This window comes from Pelodiscus sinensis, chromosome 1 (genome assembly GCF_049634645.1).
Source record: "Pelodiscus sinensis isolate JC-2024 chromosome 1, ASM4963464v1, whole genome shotgun sequence".
NCBI classification, from domain to species: Eukaryota; Metazoa; Chordata; order Testudines; family Trionychidae; genus Pelodiscus; species Pelodiscus sinensis.
This window is the reverse complement of record NC_134711.1, coordinates 176,072,063-176,092,666: the sequence shown is the minus strand read 5'-3', so window position 1 is coordinate 176,092,666 and position 20,604 is coordinate 176,072,063. Positions and strand designations below refer to the sequence as shown.

The 20,604-nt window shown below is 36.9% G+C and overlaps 1 protein-coding gene across 2 annotated transcripts in view; it reads right to left on the bottom strand.

Moving 5' to 3' along the window:
• Window positions 1–20,604, bottom strand: part of NCAM2 (neural cell adhesion molecule 2) — a 547,839-nt gene that overhangs the window by 234,990 nt on the left and 292,245 nt on the right. For both annotated transcript variants that reach the window (XM_075910051.1, XM_006128839.4), the window contains exons 3-5: window positions 17,981–18,187; window positions 14,177–14,320; window positions 10,834–10,971 (exon numbers count right to left, since the gene is read on the bottom strand). In XM_075910051.1, coding sequence (XP_075766166.1) covers window positions 10,834–10,971; window positions 14,177–14,320; window positions 17,981–18,187 — 489 coding nt within the window. The remainder of the gene's footprint in view (window positions 1–10,833; window positions 10,972–14,176; window positions 14,321–17,980; window positions 18,188–20,604) is intronic.

Here is a 20,604-nt window from a genome sequence, read left to right as displayed (position 1 = left end):
TAAGTGGAAACTAATATTGATATATCAAACAGATTTTGCAAAAAAATCCTTTTCAGTTTTCCTTAGTTAACATACATTGTGCATTTCACCTATACTACAACGTTAACATAACAAGTCTACTGAATAATCATTTAGTACTAAACTGGCTCTTGAAGGGATCAGAGCCCATACGTCTTTCTTTTGTCATCCAACAAAACTAATTAGAGAGAATAATTTGTGGAAGACAGATCATCAGGAGAAACAAACCTTAAAATGATGCGTGGATGGATTTGGTTTTCATTGTTTAATGTCAGTAAATGTCAATTTCCCCATACACAAATAAATCAATGAAAAATACTGAAATCAATATTAATAAAAAATAAAGACAGACAACAAAAAAAGGTGTTCTTTGAAAACTGAGTGTCCCACCTTAACGTTGGTGAAACATTTTAACACTGGCATTGGACCAGAGGTATCATTTAGAAAGGTGACCACAGACTTCCCCATCAATTGTTTTCCATGATTGTGAAAATGAAAATCTATAACAATTGAAAAAAAAATGCTTGTAACCCATAATCTCACACAACTGTGAAAATTTAAGTTGATTAAAAAACTTAAAAAAAGTTTTAAAATAAAACATAGATGCTACCCATTGAAACTGTATGAAAAACATTGAAGTCTGCCATGTCTACATATAATTTCTTCATCAACTTTACTCAGAATAAAATGTGGTCTACACCCAGGAAGGCCAAAAAAAAGTCTAGGTCCCTTGGCAAGCTGTGTGTGTTTGGGACTGGTTCTGGCTCTTAGTAAGGGAAAGGCCTTGGGCAGAATGGGCAGTGATGGGGTCTAGCTTCCCCCTGCCAGCCCTTGAGTCCTGTGCATAGCTTATTGCTCAGATCCCACTGGCTGGGGCTCTAGTGGCAATTTGAAGTGTCAGGAGCCCTGGGTCATTTTGAATCACCAGGCTCCAGGGCACTTTTCCCCTTTACTTCCTCCCTTGTCAGCTAGCCTGCCTATAGCCCTGATACAAACCATTATGGATACATTTTCTGCTGCAAAATGGGTTTTTCACCCTTGAAAATTCCTTGATGGGTTTGTTTTTGTGTTCATCAGGCCTACCATCCAGGTTAAGTTTTGGTACCCACAATCAACTTATGTCTTACTTTTGCCTTTTTGGCAATGAGATACAGCCACAAAAAATAATTTTATCCTGCTATTGTAGACTCAAGGGCCCAAATTAGTGTCCCATTCCTTTGAAAATGTAGTCCTAACTGGCTTACTCTGACGTATATTTGATTCTGAAAATACTTGGAACTTGAGTTCCAAAATTCAAGCCAGATAGTAGGTCTACATTCAGGCTGTGACCTGGTGAACATAAAAATATACCCATCATGGAATTTTCTAGGGCAAATACATAAGTGTTAAATGGAGAAGGAGCCTAATTTGTACCAGAAAATGAGTCCTTAAATGTTTGTTCCAGGGGAGCAGATCATGCCAGATTCTATATAATTTCTCAATAACCCCATCCATTTAAAAGGAAAGTGTTAGCAAAGAGAATTTCATTGTGGAAGAAGGATTTCAGATAGTTTGTTTATTAGCAACATGATTCCCATGCACAATTGGATCAACGTCTGGCAGAGAACAAAAGAGGAATGGCAGGAGAAATAGGCCCTGAAGGTTTGCACACAACCTGACGTAACCCAGGATTCATAAATTAAAATTAGCAAAGTTGTTTTGCTTAAAGAACAAGTTATTCCAAGGCAAACAAATGCAGTGTGATGAATAGGGAAATCATGCCTTACTAATCTGCTAGAGTTCTTTGAGGAGTAGTCAACGAACATGTGGACAAGGGGGATCCAGTGGATATAGTGTACTTAGATTTCCAGAAAGCCTTTGACAAGGTCCCTCACCAAAGGCTCTTCAGTAAAGTTAGCTGCAACGGAATAAGAGGGAAGGTTCTCTCATGGATTGAGAACTGATTAAACAAAGGGTAGGAATAAATGGTAAGTTTTCAGAATGGAGAAAGCTAACTAATGGGCTCTCCCAAGAGTCTGTCCTGGGACCCATCCTATTCAACTTATTTATAAACGATCTAGAGAAAGGGGTAAACAGAGAGGTGGCAAAATTTGCAGATGATACCAAACTGCTCAAGATAGTTAAGACCAAAGCAGACTGTGAAGAGTTTCATAAAGATCTCAGCAAACTAAGTGATTGGGCAACAAAATGGCAAATGAAATGTAATGTTGACAAATGTAAAGTAATGCTCATTGGAAAACATACTCCCAACTATATATACAATATGATGGGGACAAATTTGGCTACAGCTACTCAAGAGAGAGATCTTGGAGTCATTGTGGATAGTTCTCTGAAAACATCCACTCAGTGTGACATGGCAGTGAAAAAAGCAAATAGAATGTTAGGAGTCATTAAAAAAGGGATAGAGAATAAGACAGAAAATTTCTTATTGCCTCTATATAAAACCATGGTATGCCCACATCTTGAACACTGCACACAGATGTGGTCATCTCATCTCAAAAAAGATATATTGGCATTGGAAAAGGTTCAGAAAAGGGCAACAAAAATGATTAGGGGTTTGGAATGGGTCCCATATGAAGAGAGATTAAAAAAACTTGGATTTTTCATCTTAGCAAAGAGGAGACTAAGGGAGATATGATAGAGGTCTATAAAATCATGACTGGTATGGAAAAAGTGAATAAGGAAAAGATATTTACTTATTCCCACAACATAAGAACTAGGGGTCATCAAATAAAATTAACAGGCAACAGGTTTAAAACAAACAAAAGGAAGTTTTTCTTCACTCAGCGCATAGTCAACCTGTGGAACTACTTGCCAGAGGATGCGGTGAAGGCTAGAATTTTAACAGGGTTCAAAAATGAGCTAGGTAGATTAACGGAGGTTAGGTCCATCAATGGCTATTAGCCTCTGTTTCTCTGGAAGTCGGTGACAGGGGAGGGATCACATGATGATTACCTGTTGTGATCCCTCCATCTTGATGTGAAGAAAATTCTGGAGAAAAGACTTGCATCCATAATCAAATATTATTCACAAGTTACAAGGGGAATTTTTATTTCTTTTTAGTGTAGTTTGAGAACCATAATATCAAGATATTCAGCAGAGGGTCTCTGTCATCCCGTTGTGGCTAGAATGTTGAGTAATAGACATATTTATTCCATAAGCAAGTGACCTAACCTGCACCTTTATGAAGAGATACTGTTGGGTTTCAAATCATTCCTTTATTTTATATTACCATTTCCATGTATTTTATCTGTGAGTAAGGCAATGCTATGACAACCAGACACACTTAAGCTAGTCTTCTCTAGGACTGCAACCTCTGACTGTACTACCAACTAAGGGATGGGAGGGAAAGGGAATCAAAAAATACAACATTCATCCTCTCCCCAAAACACAGGGAATCATCTCTAAATGCAATAAACACAAGATATAAGATCCTAATATTTATACTCTAGCACTGGATTATTTTCCGTTTATATCATAGTTACAAAGCAAGATTCATCTTCTGAACTTTCCTACTTGGTATGATAAGTGTATCCTAAAAATCCCTTTCTCCGGTGTCAAACACTGCTGTCTTCCCTACTTCTGTTACCTTTACACTATTACTTGTCTCTCCTTCCCATGTGTCAAACTCACAATTCTCACCTTATCTCTACCTTCATCCTGGGACTTCTATGGTCCACATCATCTCTTGCCATATGCCAAACTCTACTATTACCCCATTCCTTAGAAGCATTTAGTACTCAACCATTCCATATCAGCTCCAGACTAGCACTTAGTTCAGAGACACTGATAAACACTCTTCCGAGAAAAAAACTTTTAAGCTTTACTTTTGATACTAAACCCCATCTCTGCAAAATCAGTATACTTTTCAATTTATCAAGATCTCTTGAATGTAACTTTAAAAAATAAAATTATTTTTCTGAAAACATTAATTTAAAAAAAATGTAGATTTTGACATTATTTAATCCAACTCCTTAACATGCTACTGCCTCGCAATAAGAATGATCTTCTATTTATATAATACTTTTTCATCCCAAAAGGAATCCAAAATGTTTTATCCTGCGATCCCTTCAAATAATGCACAACTGAAATTTATCTATCTTCCTCCTGAAATTCATTAATGATTTAACAGCACTCAGCAACATTGCACATTTTAGACCAGTACACGAAGAAGAAAATAGTTTCCAAGTGAAACTGCAGGGGGAATTTAGGTAGGTAGGATGTAATTGCTTCCTGGGTCAATATTCCATTAGGGACGCTTGATTTAACATTCTCCTCTTAAGAAAAAACTGAGTTGAACCTTTAAAAGTACGCACCTAAGTTTTGTACCTCCTCTGAAAGGCAGTTCTCTTAATATTACAGTAAATTCTAATCCCATGTTGGGACATTGTTCATTATTTGACCACATGTTTATTTGTCTGTAATGAGCTATTCACAGAGATATGGATACGTGATAATGACATTAACCCAAAGGAACAAGTGGCATCTCCTGAATTACATATATTTCAAGACACTTTCTAGATTTACCTAAGAAGGGCTATCCAGTACCAAGCCAGTCAAATCCTTCTTAGAGCATATGATTTCTCATATGGAAAATGGCATTAAAACAGCAACCTAAATGTGGGAAATTCTATATTCTGAAGATATGTCCATGTTTTAAAAATGACAAATATGACCAAGTGCTATACCTCAATCTTCCAGTAAAAGATTGATACTGTAACCACCATTAAAATGTCCGACTTGGGTATTTATGAGGTGGCTTTCATTCCTATTATTTTGTTAAATACTTTTAAAATTTATCCTAATATCTCATACTACTGTGAATTAATATTACCGTATTTTATATCTGATAGACTCATAGACTCATAGACTCCAAGGTCAGAAGGGACCATTATGATCATCTAGTCTGACCCCCTGCACAGTGCAGACCACAAAATCTCACCCACCCCTTCTAGAATAATCCTCTCACCTATATCTCAGATATTGAAGCCTTCAAATACTTTGAAGACCCCAAGATGCAGAGATCCTCTAGCTGTGATCAGTACCCCATGCTACAGAGGAAGGCGAAAAACCTCCAGGGCCTCTGCCAATCTACCCTGGAGGAAAATTCCTTCCCGACCCCAAATATGGCGATCAGCTAAACCCTGAGCATGTGGGCAAGACTCATCAGCCAGACACCCAGAAAGTTCTCTATAGTAACTCCTATCATCCCTCCATTGACCTATTTCCCACTGATAATGAATGGTCAACTAGATACCAAGATCCTGTTATCTCATCAAACCATCCCGTTCATAAACCCATCTAGTTTAATCTTGAAACCAGATAGATCTTTTGCCCCCACTACTTCCCTTGGAAGGCCGTTCCAGAACTTCATTCCTCTAATGGTTAGAAACCTTCGTCTAATCTCAAGTCTAAACTTCCTACTAGCCAGCTTATATCCATTTGTTCTTGTGTCCACATTGGTATTAAACTTAAATAATTCCTCTCCCTCCCTGGTATTTATCCCTCTAATATATTTAAAAAGTGCAATCATGTCCCCCCTCAGCCTTCTTTTGGTTAAAGTAAACAAGCCAAGCTCCTTGAGTCTCCTTTCATAAGACAGGTTTTCCATTCCTTGGATCATCCTAGTGGCCCTTCTTTGTACCTGTTCCAGTTTGAATTCATCCTTCTTAAACATGGGAGACCAGAACTGCACACAGTATTCCAAATGGGGTCTCACCAATGCCTTGTATAATGGCACTAACACCTCCTTATCCCTACTGGAAATACCTTGCCTAATACATCCCAAGATCGTATTAGCCTTTTTCACGGTCATGTCACAATGGCGGCTCATAGTTATTCTATAATCAACCAGGACTCCGAGGTCCTTCTCCTCCTCCGTTACTTACAACTGATGTGTCCCCAGCTTATAATTAAAATTCTTGTTATTTATCCCTAAATGCATAACCTTACATTTCTCACTATTAAATTTCATCCTATTGCTATCACTCCAATTTACAAGATCATCCAGATCTTCCTGTATGATATCCCGATCCTTTTCTGAATTGGCAATAGCTCCCAACTTTGTGTCATCTGCAAATTTTATTAGGACACTTCCACTTTTGGTGCCAAGATCAGCAATAAAAAGATTAAATAAAATTGGCCCCAAAACTGATCCCTGAGGAACTCCGCTAATAACCTTTCTCCAACCTGACAGTTCACCTTTCAGTATGACCCGCTGTAGTCTCCCCTTTAACCAGTTGCTTATCCACCTCTCAACTTTCATATTAATCCCTATCTTTTCCAATTTAACCAATAATTCCCCATGTGGTACTGTATCAAATGCCTTACTAAAGTCGAGGTAGATTAGATCCACTGCATTTCCTTTATCTAAAAAATCTGTTACTTTCTCAAAAAAGGAGATCAAGTTGGTTTGGCACGATCTACCTTTTGTAAAACCATGTTGTAATTTGTCCCAATTGCCATTAGCCTCAATGTCTCTAACTACTTTCTCCTTCAAAATTTTTTCCAGGATCTTACATACTACAGATGTCAAACTAACAGGCCTATAGTTACCCGGGTCGCTTTTTTTCCCTTTCTTAAAAATCAGAACTATATGAGCAATTCTCCAGTCAAATGGTATAACCCCTGAGTTTAGAGATTTATTAAAAATGTTTGCTAATGGACTTGCAAGTTCATGTGCCAGTTCCTTTAATATTCTTGGATGAAGACCATCTGGGCCCCCCGATTTACTCCCATTAAGCTGTTCAAGTTTGGCTTTCACCTCTGATATGGTAATATCTACCTCCTTATCCTCAGTCCCATTTGTTAACTTACTATTATCCCTAAGCTCTTCATTAGCCTCATTAAAGACTGAAGCAAAGTATTTGTTCAAATATTGGGCCATTCCTAGATTATCCTTAACCTCTACTCCATCCTTAGTAATTAGTGGTCCTACTTCTTTTTTTTGTTTTTTTCCTATTTATATGGCTATAAAACCTTTTGCTATTGGTTTTAATTCCCTTTGCAAGGTCCAACTCAACCTGACTTTTAGGTGCTTGTATGGTTCCCTCACCCGCTTTCCTGTTCCCAAAACTTCAAAGTATTGTAACTATTATCCCTGTATATGCAATTTGTTCCTTTTTAAAACTGCCTTCTTTACTTATTCACTCTCCGTTCTGGCACTTCCCTAATTTCAAGAATTCAAATGTCCAAGGAGCGTAAGGGCATGTCTAGACTTCATCCCTCTGTCAGCAAAGGGATGCAGATTAGGCAGATTGACATTGCAAATAAAGCGGGGATTTAAATATCCCATGCGTAATTTTCATAAAAATGGTTGCCGCGTTTTGCCAACTCAGCACTTTGTCAGTAAAAAGTGGCAGTCTAGAGGGGGATCTGTCAAGAAACAAAGGCTTTTTTGACAGATCCTGTAAACCTCCTTGCAGGCCTTCTTTCTTGACAGATCCCCCTCTAGACTGCTGCTTTTTGCGGACAAAGTGCTGAGTTGGTAAAAAACGGCTGCCATTTATGCAAATTAGGCACGGGACATTTAAATCCCTGCTTCATTTGCAATGTTGACCTGCCTAATCTACATCCCTCTGCTGACAGAAGGATGCAGTCTAGACACACTCTAAGTGTAAGGCAAAGGAAGGATTTAGAAAACAATTGGGGGTTCAGCAGTAAAGGGTGGGCAGATATTCTGTGCAGGGGTAACTGAGAGATGCTCCTCAATCAACCTTTTCCTGAACAGCATAATTAAAACAGCATAAAAATAACAAAGGTTTCACAAAGCTTCAAAGCTAGATAGTATCTATACATGAATCAGACTTGCATAGCTTTCCTATCCTTATTTAGTATTACTGAAACTATTTGACTATCATGAAAGTTATTATTTTTTAATTTTATGGAAAAGGGGGAGGTATTGTGCAGCTGCACTTGTGAAAGTTTCACAGGCATAGAAAATTGATCCATAGAAATTTTTCTTTCTAGTTAGGTGTCATTGCAATTTGTTTTTATATATTTTTTTGCAATGTTACTTTAAAGGCCAGCTGGGAATATACTCAGTGCATTTAGCTTCATCTTAGATAAACCAGTCATCCCGATAAATTAAGCAGGAGAAATCCTTAATCAATATCACTCTACAATGTGAAATGCTTTTAGCATTGCTCAGTTGGTAATTCTTTTTGCCTTTAGATCATGACACTGAGTTCAAAGCTAGAAGTGTTCACTGATAAAAGATGTAAAGTCAGATTCAGACTGAGTGTGAAGTGGTGCAACTCTATTGACATCATAAACTCACACCAGGTTAGAATTTGGCCTACCATTTTTAATACAATACATTGTGCCAAACACAGCCTTCCTCTGTCTCTTTTTAAGTCCAGTTTTAAGTGAAAGATCCCACAGCACTCTTCAAAATGAGAAGGAGGTAAGCCAACGGTTCAAATGTCCATGCTGTGGGTGAATTCACTGTGTAATGGTTGCTGGACTAATAGCATTTTATCTCATTCACTTTGTGAAACATTCAAGGATACCAGAAGCATTCAATGCATTATATGCTCCAAAGCTTTTTTATTCTCTTCAAAATACCCTTTTTATATATCATAGTAAAGGATTTTTTTTAAAAAAAAAGTATGAGAAACCCAGTGATAGAGAATTTGTTTGTATTTGATCTGTATTTGTGTGCTTCCCAGCTCGTATACACTTACCTGTGCTAGCCTGCTAACAAACAAACAAACAAACAAACAAACAAACAAACAAACAAACAAAAGTGTAGCCTGGAAACACAGGCGATTGCTTCAACTAGGTACCTGTGTGTGTTTTTGTAGAGGGCATGGGGTGGGTGTTTATGTATTTAGAAAGCTAGATGAAGCCATTCCCCTGCAATCCCAGCTACGCTGCTACTTTTAGTGCACTTATTCAAGCCGAGCTATCCCAGATATATCTATGTCAATTGAGAATCACGCATCCTGGCTCAAAGAAAGACGTACATAGAAATATTGTGATACAGTACATACCATAAGCTAGACTGGTGGTGGGAAACCTGTGACCAGAGGACCACACACAGCCCATTGGGGTTCTATGTATGGTTCCCAAGACATTCTGCTGGTTTCCATTCATACAGAGTCCGCCCCCCCCCCCCCCCACTGGTATTACTGAAGTGACATGCATGTAAACCAAGGGCACATAAAGTGAGGTGCAAGTGAGGTGCATGTGCATGTGGATTGCACACAACATTGACTGTGAGAGCCATTAGTTCCCCCTGCATCCAATCAAAGCACTGCTACAGTTCAACTGGCACACCCTGCAAATTCTAGGAATATGAATGGAAACCAGCAGAATGTCTTGGGAACCATACATAGAATCCCAATGGGCTGTGTGTGGCCCTCTGTTCCTATCTCAGGAAATCATCCTGTTTACAACAATCTTGTGGTCCACTAAGATGAAGGAGGGTTACTCATGTGGGCCATTCACTAGCTTTGGTTGCCCATTGCTGAGATAGACTATGTGAATTGCATATAGCTAGGATTCAGAAGTATTTCTTAAAGAGGAAACAAAAGGAAGAATTTTCCCCACTATACAAGAACTCCTATACTTTCTCATGGTGCATAGCACATTCTTCTGCCCTCTCCCCCACTCCCTTTCTGTGCACAATCAATAACAATCTAACAATGTATTTCTGTAAATATCACAGCTCTTGTTTATAGCTATGGATTTAAGGAATGCCTTTGCAATGAGTAACTTTCACTCATACAAACAATCCAGACTTCAGTAGTCTGTTACTCAAGTGAGTAAGGATTTGCAGGACAGGGCAATTGAGAAACAAAGCATTAGATATTAGAAATGGCACTCAGAAACTTAGGAGCTAGTACAACAGAAATACCTAAGTGAGATGGAACTTTGCTGGCCAACACGTGAATAAAGACCCATTTACTTACGTTTTATTGTGCTGACACAAACTAACTCCAAGGTCAACCTACATACTCAGTTTTATGCCTGTACTTTCATATTCCTCAAAAGATTTTATATTTTTTCAAAATGTATAATGACTTAAATAATGGCAATGGTCAGTGTCATATCCAGTTAATTCAACTGTAGTCCTACAGTTAAAAAATATTGCCACGGTGTTTAACCAGATTTTAAATACACAATCCATAAACAATAGTGCTACACTTAACCTGAATAACTATATAAAATGAAGTGGTTTATAACAACCTCTGACAAGTACTGTAACATGTATACCTAAGCAAATGCATGTTATGATCTGAACTCTAATCTTGGGTTGATTAAAATACATACATCCTTCACAGGATATAGCCAAACAACTATATTTGCACATAACATTTACATACATTTATACCATTAAAGAAGATATGAAATCTCCTTAACTATATACTTATTAAACATAAAATCCCACATAATGTAAACCTCCTAATATATAAATTGTAAACAGCGAACAACTCAAATTTTATTTTTTTGAAAAATGCAACTTTTATGGTATGGGGTTGATATTGCCATAAATGGCCTAATTAAGAAAGCTTAGACAGTGATAAACCTGGTTAATATATTGTTATTACACCAGTCCCCAAGTTACGAACACATTGACTTACGACTGTTCGTATTTACAACCAACCCCCTATATAGCTGGAACCCGAGTTATGAACAAAATCCGCACTTACGAACAGCACGACCATACATAAGTGAATGTAATCCGACTTACAAACAGATCAAGTTACGACCTAGTGTTTGGTATGACTCATTCGTAAGTCGGGGACCGGCTGTATAACTGATGAAATCATGTTCTGATTTCAACTTCAGAAACATCAATTTACATCTTACCGTTCACAATAACAGTAATATCCCGAAAGTCGATTTCTCCTCTAGCTTCCACTCTTCCTTCACATCTATATATTCCTTCATCACTTTTATTGATATTAAGAATCTGGAGATTGTTATTTGCTAACATTGCAAATCGATCTAGAAAGTTATGTAAAGAATAAAGTGGTATCAGTAAATTAAAAGTGTTTGGAATACTAATTTAAATTAAGATTAATAATCCCATCTGACCAGATCAAATGGTTCCATCAACAAAACGAAAGGTCATGATATCATCTGCATGTTTTGTTAGTCTATAAAGTGCTTCCAGACCATTTTCTTGCTGTTTTTTTCTGTAACAGACTCACTCGGCTACCCCCTGAAGATCATAAATTAAGTTATTCCACCCTAAAGCACATTGATTTATTTTTTGTTTAACATCAGATATGGTTTTTTTCAATATAAAATAGAAATTCTGTTGTTGTTCTGTGTATTTTTGCTACAGAATTGTTACTGCGGTGTCAATAGAAGCACAATATACATGTAGTACATTAAACCAAATATTAAATACTGTGCTATTTTTAAAGAAAATATAGTAAATGCAGTCTCCCTTATACAATACTCAGTTCTTTCCAATGACCAACGGAAATGAGAATCTTGCTTTTCTAGATAAAGTTAATGAGTGAAATCTTGGTTCTATTTAAATTAATGATAACACTGACAGTGACTGCAATATGGGTAGTATTTCCTCCAATACAACATCACTTATATACAATTCTGCAACTTATTATTATGTATGGGCAGACCTCAAAGAACTTCCTGATTGTAGTAGGTCTCCACCCACATGAAACAAGTTGCAAATTTCAGATTTTCTTGCACATGTTATATAAAGATCACAATATCACGAATGTGCAGGTTAGGTTTTTCATGTTGGTGTATGTAGTAGACTAAAACACTATTTACATACAGTAATTCTAAACCATACAACAATGCCATTTCCAGCAAGTTGTAACTGTACAAATGACAAACTTATGAAATGCGAACATTGCAATGGTGAATAGAATAATTTGTGCAGGACATGTTCACGCTAGCCTTGGTAGCTTGTTTGTCTTGTGGCTGACTGCCACCTGTTTAAGAGATCTTTATAGCTCCATTTAACCTTGCTGTATTTGTAATAGGTACTATACAGTAAATTGCGGACATTGTGAACTGAACAACATTTGATATAAAAACATTGCAGGCCACCTGCATCACCAGTACCAGTCTCCTGCTGCCTACACAATCACACTGTAATTCATGACAATTAAGCTTTTGAAACTGACATTATAGGTACTCTACAGAATGTGCTCAGAGAGTTCTACATTCCATTCAACTATGGAGCTGTTACATCCAACTTCAAGGATACAGCATCAAGTCAAGAAAGAATCTCTTGTGGACTATTTTCCGAGGTCATGGTCTCCCTAGTAATTTTATTTTATTTCCCTGGTCAAAGAATGATGGATAGCTGATCCCTTTGTCACTCATTCCTTCTCTTCATAGATGAGCAGGAGAAAGACTATATGTCTTGGGGATTGAACAGCTGTCTAAGACTATCACCCTGCATGGACAAGTAAAGCTAATTTAGAAATAGGACTTCAGCTCTACATTTCACTGAGGAATCATTCTTTAAATATTCACTTCTGATTCAATGAAGAACTTTCTTTTCTGGTTACCATCTCACTTTCCTGCGTGGAGAGTGCATACAAGCATTTGGAATCTCTAAGACTTTGTACATCCTTCATAGTCATAGCTAATTGTTTTAACTCACGTCATAGAGCTTATTCACTTTGCCACGTACAGCGAAAACATATTTTCTTTATAACTAAAAAGCCAATCACTGTGGCTCTCTCCACAATACAGGTGTTAAAAAGGTTTTAACGGGAAGCTGCTTCCTAATGTAAAATAAAAATAATATTTTGCATAATATAACTGGAAATTACCATTTCATATGCAGATGTCAATCACTCTACACTTTACATTTTCTATTAATAAAAACCAACACAAAAGAGTGCACATTTATTTCTATAATAAACTTATCTTTTCGTATACATAATATTTGATGAATTTAGGTATTATACTATAGGGATAATTATCCATTGGTTACTGAGGAATAATCAAGGAGATATGTCCAGGTGATACTGTGGGTATTTCTACACTGCAGATTTTTTCCAGAAAAACTACTTATGTCCTCACTACTACTGTGTTCTTTTCACAGAAAGTTGAAAGAACAGAGGGTTGGTTTTTTGGACAGTGCTAAACCTCTTTCTACAAGGAAGAAGTCTTTTTCTGAAAGATTTTTTGGACAAAGAAGAGGGAGTTATTTCAAAAGAAGAGGCCTCCAGGAAAAAGCACAGGTGCCTTGGTGGCCACTCCATCCATACTAATCACAACTTAAATGTGAGATAGCATCCACATTGATTAGATGCTATCTTTCGAAAAAGCACATCTCTTTTTTGTTGTGCTTTTGTGGTGAGGACGCTCTTTCAAAAAAAGTTTTTTCCAGAAGATCTCTTTGGATACTTTGAATCCTACTTTGAATAGGAATAAGAGATCCTCTGGAAAAGGGCTTTATTCCGGAGGATCGCACCAGTCTAGACGCTCTTTTCCGGCTTTTCCCCAAGCCGGAAAAAAAGCGGTGGCCATGTTTATTTAAATCCCGCGGGGGATATTTAAATCCCCTGCGGATTTCCCTATTCCAAAGTTGTAAATTAGCATGCCTCTTCCGGAGAAGGGGCCAGTGTAGACGTAGCCAGTATGTAAGTAGCAAACCCAATTAAAGGTCCGCCTTGGAATCATAGAGGTTACACAGTAATCTGAAAGCATCCAAAATGTATAAGTGATTTTTCAGCACCGACATAAGATCACACATGATTTTATAATAAGAACCCAAATAGATTTATGAAATTTGTTCTTCTTTGGTTGTAATCATACTTTAGTAATGCTACAGTTCCATGCTTTCACTGTACTAAATAAATTTTCATTTCATTTTTAATTAAATATATGGGAAAAAACATACATCTCAGCCACCAACATGAAGGATGTACAAACTCAACCTTCCTTTTTAACACATTTAGTGCAAAAGCTGTGGCAAATAGGCAGGCAGATAGATAGCTCTCCAAAAATGATTTATGTGCATTGTGAAGTATACAATTATTTTGTTGCACTATAGAGATAGAGAATTCACCGCATCCATAGGTAAAATTAAAGTTTACCTTTAGGAAATTTTCACTGATATCTAGCATTATATTTTTGAGACATATATATATATTAAAATAATATTTTCAAAGAAATTAGAACATATAATTTAAAGAGTTACCAAAATACTAACTGTCAGCAATCGTTGTGACCTCCTCATTTCGATATAACCAGCTGACAACAGGTGCAGGTGAACTAGTAACACGGCAAACCACTTCAGCATCTTCTCCTTGTCTGAATTCTTGTGGGGTTATGATGTCTTGGAAAGTGAGTTTCTCTAAAAAAAAGGAAAGCTAAGTTTAACAAGCTTTTCCTGTTTTGCTTAGCAACCCAACTACACCTACAGTTACTTTGAACATCAAATCTTAGAAATTAGAGATGTGAAAATTAGTTCATTTTTCCTGTGAGTGCAGTACAGGACTGTTCTAGTGAATTTTCTATGGCTTTAGCTAGACTAGGCATGAATGTTCCTGGTAATTAAAATTCCACTCTTTCCTTTGAGAAATGATTCCATGGTGTCTTAAAATTGTAGAAATGTAGGGCTTCAAGGGACCTCAAGAGATTATCTAGTCCATTCCACCACCACCACCTGTTAGGCAAAATCAGGTATACTAGATCATTTCTGACATATTTTTTAAAACCACCAATGAGAGAGATTTCCCAATCTTCTTCATAATCAATTCCAAAAACTATCCTTACAATTAGAATGAAGTTCCTAGTAACTAAAGTAATCTCTTTTGCTGCTAACTCCATTACTTCTACCTTCTGTGGACATGAAGTACAACTGGTACCAACTCCTTTATAATAGTCCTTAACATATTGGAATATTTATCAGGTTCCCCACCAATGTACTTTTCCCAGGAGTAAACATGCCCAGGTTTGTTAACCTTTCCTCACAGACCAGGTTTTATAAACCTCGTTTAAAATATTTTGTTGCTCTTCTTTGGACTCTCCCCAATTTATCCACCTTTGCCTGCCTTAAAGCACAGTGCTGAAAACTGAATGTAATATTGCAGCAGAGACCCCAAGTGTGCCAAGCAGAGGGGGAAATTACTTCCCTTATATTAAGTATAACATTGCTATTAATATACCACTGAATGATATTAGCTTTTTTTTTTTTTTTGCAAATGCGTCATATACTGTTGTCTCCTAGTCCTACTGCATAGTTATTCTCCAATTCCTATTTGTGCATTTGAATTCTCCCTCCCAAATGTAGTATTTTGCACTTCTCTTTATTGTACTTCATCTTGTTGATTTCAGACCAATTCTCCAATTAATCAAGACAATTTTGAATTCTAATTCTGTCCTCCAAGGCTGTGTCCAGACTCAAGGGTTTTTTTTGAAAAAAGTAGCCTTTTTTGAAAAAACTTCACCTGCGTCTAGACTACAGCCGCGTTCTTTCAAAATTAAATCGAAAGAATGCGGCTTTTCTTTCGACGGCGGAAAACCTCATTTCACGAGGAAGAACGCCTTTTTTCGAAAGTGCTCTTGAATGCAAACAGGGCTTTTTCGAAAGAGAGCATCCAGACTGCCTGGGTGCTTTCTTTTGAAAAAGCGGCTTGCTTTTTCGAAAGTACTGCTTGCAGTCTAGACGCTCTTTTTCGAAAGAGGCTTGCAGTCTAGACATAGCCAAAGTGTTTGCAATCCCTCCCATCTTGATGTCAACCAGAAATTTTATATGGGTACTATGATTATTCAAGTAATTAATGAAATTATAGAATAGGGTCAGACACATGAAGGACCCTATTAGATATTCCCTCCCAATTAGACAGCAACCCATTAATATTTAGTCTTTGAGTATGGAATTTCTACTAGTTATGCATCCATATTATAGTAATTTCATCTAGACCACATGTCCCTAGTCTATTAATGATGATGTCATGTGGAACAGTGTCGTAAAAGTCTTTGAAGTAATATCTACTGTTTGAATATATTTTCTTCCTTTCATCTTGCTTTCAACATTTTTGGACTCAACTGTAGAATTCTTACTCATATTGTGAGTATGTATTCAGGTGAGAAATCCTATTGACTCCATTAGTTTTTCTTCAAGCCCTGGCTGCCAAAGGCACGTAATGAATTTCAGTTTTCATGAGGAAGGAGTGGTGAGGGGTTGGGTACTTTTTATCTATCAAGTTTGTGGAGAAAAGCCTGACAAGAGCCACTGGCTCAAACCCCAAAAGGTAAATAATATAAACCCAATTATGTAAAAAACGTGGTACTTTTAGCCAATATTATCATAGGGAGGTCAGATTTTTAATTCCTGGTCTTGTCTTGATAAAACCATGTGTAAGTATTTAAGTTGTATGTATAAGGGTTGCGTAATTTTAGCTATTATTACAAAATAGCTCAACGTCCACACTGTGGCTTTTAATGTGCCACTATCTTTAGGAACCAGTCTGGAAATGTTCAGACATAAGAGGAGCTCTAGTGGAACCACTTCTCAGTGGAACATCCTCTCTCTCCACAACTCATTGCACATGGACATATGCCTCCTGTAGATGGAGCAGAATGCTTTCCTCCAGTGCATTATCTCTAGTTCATTGACTCCATAAAAGACAGAGGGCAGAGATGTAGGGCTGCCTTCTCCTTATCTGTCCCTGTTCCATTTTCGGAGCTGTGAGAGGTGTGGTAAACCGTACATGTGCTACCCATAGAATGAATTGCTATCAGGAAGATGATACTAACGAAGTCATCCAATGTTCATCGAAATCAATGCAAATACTGCCACTAACTTCAATCAACTCAGAATCAGACCCAAAAGGAAATGTGCTAGATTTCAGTTAAATTTCTGTCAAACTTCACATCTTGTGCCCAGCTTTCTATGATTTCTTTTGTTCCATCTTGAGAACTATTTTAAAAAAAGAATTACTATGTCTCTTCCTGACAGATTTCAAAGGATTTCTACCTTGTACAGTAGTCAACCTGTATACTGACTGGCAGCTTTAAGCATAAAAATGATGACTTTTACAGAATATGAAATCCTTTCTTTGAACTACCAACTTTGCTACTGTCATGTAACTGTCATTATTAGCCTGAATGGTGGTTTTATCAATTAAATTTATTTTTTAATTTAACTATCATTTTGAATCTGCTGTAACTTTAAAGCTCCAGTACTTTAATATTTTATTTTGCATTTACCTCTCACATGTCAGTTATAAGTCTTGACATGACTATGAACTATATCCGGTCATGAATATATAGGCAAAAGTCACCATTTAAATAAATAAGAAATTCAGATTAAATACCACGGCTTCAGTATGTCCACTTCTTACTGTTTTTTGGTAGCCTTAAGCCTGTTCTGTGTTATTCAATTTGAATGATACATATATCTAATTGACACAGAATTCCATACGTTTTAAAGTGATTTTAGTTACACTTTGATAAAGTTTCTGTAAGATGCTTTTATATATTCATGTTGCACAATGCAGCATATTTACATTTGAGAAAATTATCCTCCATTAACTGTTTAACTCTATTTTCAAAATAATATTACTTTGGTGACTTAAAGATTTATACATCATTATATTAGGATTTTATGTTACACACATCCCTTATGCAGCCAAGAGCATAAAACGATAAAAGCCATTTCATTGTAAACTGTTTTAAAAATATATCTTGTATCTTGCACTCTAACTCAATGCAAAGTTTGAATTGAAAGAAAATTTTGGTGCACTTCTTTCTCTCCCACACACATGTACTCACACTATGTTGTTTTCATAAACAAGATATCTAAAGTACATCCTTATGATAAGACTCTGCATTTTAAGAGATCTGGTTAGTGGTGCTATATCATATTGGATTAATATTATCTATTGCTCCTAAAGTGAGATATATAGAGAAGAGGTACATATTTATTTAATGTTAATGTTCTGAATACAAATGGAATTCAAAATGATCCTCTTTTTTATTTTTATTTTTTCTTGTATGTTTCACTTACGATAAATTTCCAGAACGACAGTAGCTTCTTGAGTCTGTCCTTTTGCATCAGTTGCTTGACAGCGATATATCCCAGCATCTTCTACATTTGCATTGTAAATAGTTAGCCGTGATCTAACACCTTCTTTTTGAATCACCACTCTTTGATTAGAAGCAATCTTCTCTCCTTGCGGATTGTACCAGTCTATACTGTCTGGCTCACCAATTGCTACAAAAAGCAGTATTAACAGTAAGGTTCAGATAGACACTAAAACATTACAGTTGAGTTCTTTCTCAGCTTACCTTGTCAGTATTAGAAAGACAAAAGAAAAGTGGGCTAGTATGAGGGCCATAATTTAAAATGTTGAAATATTAATAAGAAGTAGGAAAAAATATATATCCCACTGAACTGGTTATCATCAAAAGGTCCACACTGTCTAGTAACTATTTGGAGCATTTGTGGATATTTTAGAAAAAAATATTTGGATCATACCTTTGCCCAAAATCCAAACAACTTTTCAACAAAATTCAAAGTCCAAAATCAGAGCATTTTTCTGCACCACAACATAGTCTAATGTGCAAGTACTAACATGTTTGTCCTTTTTGGTCCCACCCTATCTTCACATTTCAAAAAAGATGTACAAAACCAAAAAATGTCAGCTTTTTTGACCAGTTCTATTGATATTTCTCAAAAATATATGTTCTCGCTGTATTTTATTTGAACCAAAAGCAAAGTTTTGGTTATGGGTCAAAATATTATGTTGTATAGTCATGATAGCAATATTTATAGAAAGAAAAAAAGATTAAGAACAAGGATCACAGCTTCATTTTGCTAGTTTTTCTTTTTAATAATTGTGTAGAGAACAAATGGTTTTGGCCAAATTTTTGAATGAAACAAAAATGAAATCCAAAACTGTAAGTAGATTACACATTATACATACATACAAATACTTAAATATTTATCTGCAAGAGTAAATATGTGCATTTCACTCTAGTTTTAAATTGCCATTAGACTACAGTTTTTAAGTGAGCTAGGAACTGGTGAGCAATCACTGGCATATATTCAAAAAAGAGTCCTTAAAACTATGGCCTTGTCTATATTTATTTGGAGATTGACCTTCTGGGGCTCGATTTAGTGGGTCTAGTAAGGACCCACTAAATTGACCGCTGATGGAATCCCCATTGACCCTGGTACTCCTCCACGGGGTAATAAAGACTAAGGGAAGTCAATGGGAGAGTTACTCCCATTCACCTACTATAATGGAAACACCACAGAAATTCAGTTTAAGGTACATTGACTTCAGCTACACTATTCTCATAGCTGGAGTTTCAACCCACCAAGTTTAGACTTGGCCTGTATCATGCTTTTAAGAATGCTCTAATTTCCAGCTGGTTGAAGTTATTTTTTCTCTTTTGCTTTTTTTAAACTTACTATTTTAATACATTGCAGCCCAAACTGGTTAGCATAAATTCCCCCAGATATAAGTATAGGGGTGGGCAATAAAAAAAGGCAGCCCAAAGGGTTAGTCTCTGGCAGGCTGCTACTGCTATGTTTACCTGCAGCTCTGCAAGTATCGGATGATCACAGCACTGGTTGGCTGCAAATCCCCATTTGCAGCCAATGTGAGTGACAGGAAGCATTGTGGACTGGGACACTGCTTAGCACCACTCACATTGGCTGGCAAATGGTGATTCGTGGCCAACGAGAGCTGCAAACCTCCAATACCTGTGGAGGTGCAGGTAAACATGGAGGTGGAGACCCTACAGGGATTAACCTGCAGATCAGATATGGTCTGCGGGCTGGAATTTGCCCACCCTGTCTAAGTATTTGCTAGATATGCAGAAAAAAATGGGCCAGATTCAATATAAAAACTTGGTACTACTGCATTCTGCATACACTAGCTCCTGACTTGGAATTAAAATAAAATCCTAAGGTGGAGAGGGATAGTTCTCTGCAGAGTTTTCTCTATAACATCTACATGACATCAACTAAGGAAAGGTAGCCTGGGATCATTCTTTCCCTCAGTGGATTATGAGAATGATATCAGCAAGTCTCTCAAGCATGTGAAAAACCTCCTTGACCTCTGGCCATGGGGACTGGTTTCTCCTAGTGATTGACAATCAGCTGTGGAAAGTCCAAAGAGGTTGCATGCCCCAATGAGCAGTTACAGCTGAGAGTTCAACAAGGTTCAGTGGACTTTTGTGATCCGGACAGGAGGATATGCCAGCAAACGTGACCTGTCCTCCAGTGAGACAGGAGTGGGAAAATAAAACACAGGATCAATCTGAACCAACACAGGATCCTAATCTGAACCTCAGCTTTTGACTGTATAGAGTTCTAGGTAGTTTTTGCTAACAAGACTTACAAGGTCATGTATTTTGCGCAATATGAATCAATCTGCTGATGAGTCATTTGAAAAGAATAATTAACCCTTACCTAATAACACTTAAATGATCCGGCAGTTCTGCTAATATCACAAAGAAATCTGAAACACCATTTACAGACTATTGATTATGTATGTTGACAATACTAAAATGAATATTCTCCTATTGATGCATGGATAATTATGACCATTATGACTGCATTGATTGCATAACTCTAAATAGACATTTGATATTCTATCAAAAATTACCTCTGACAAAAAT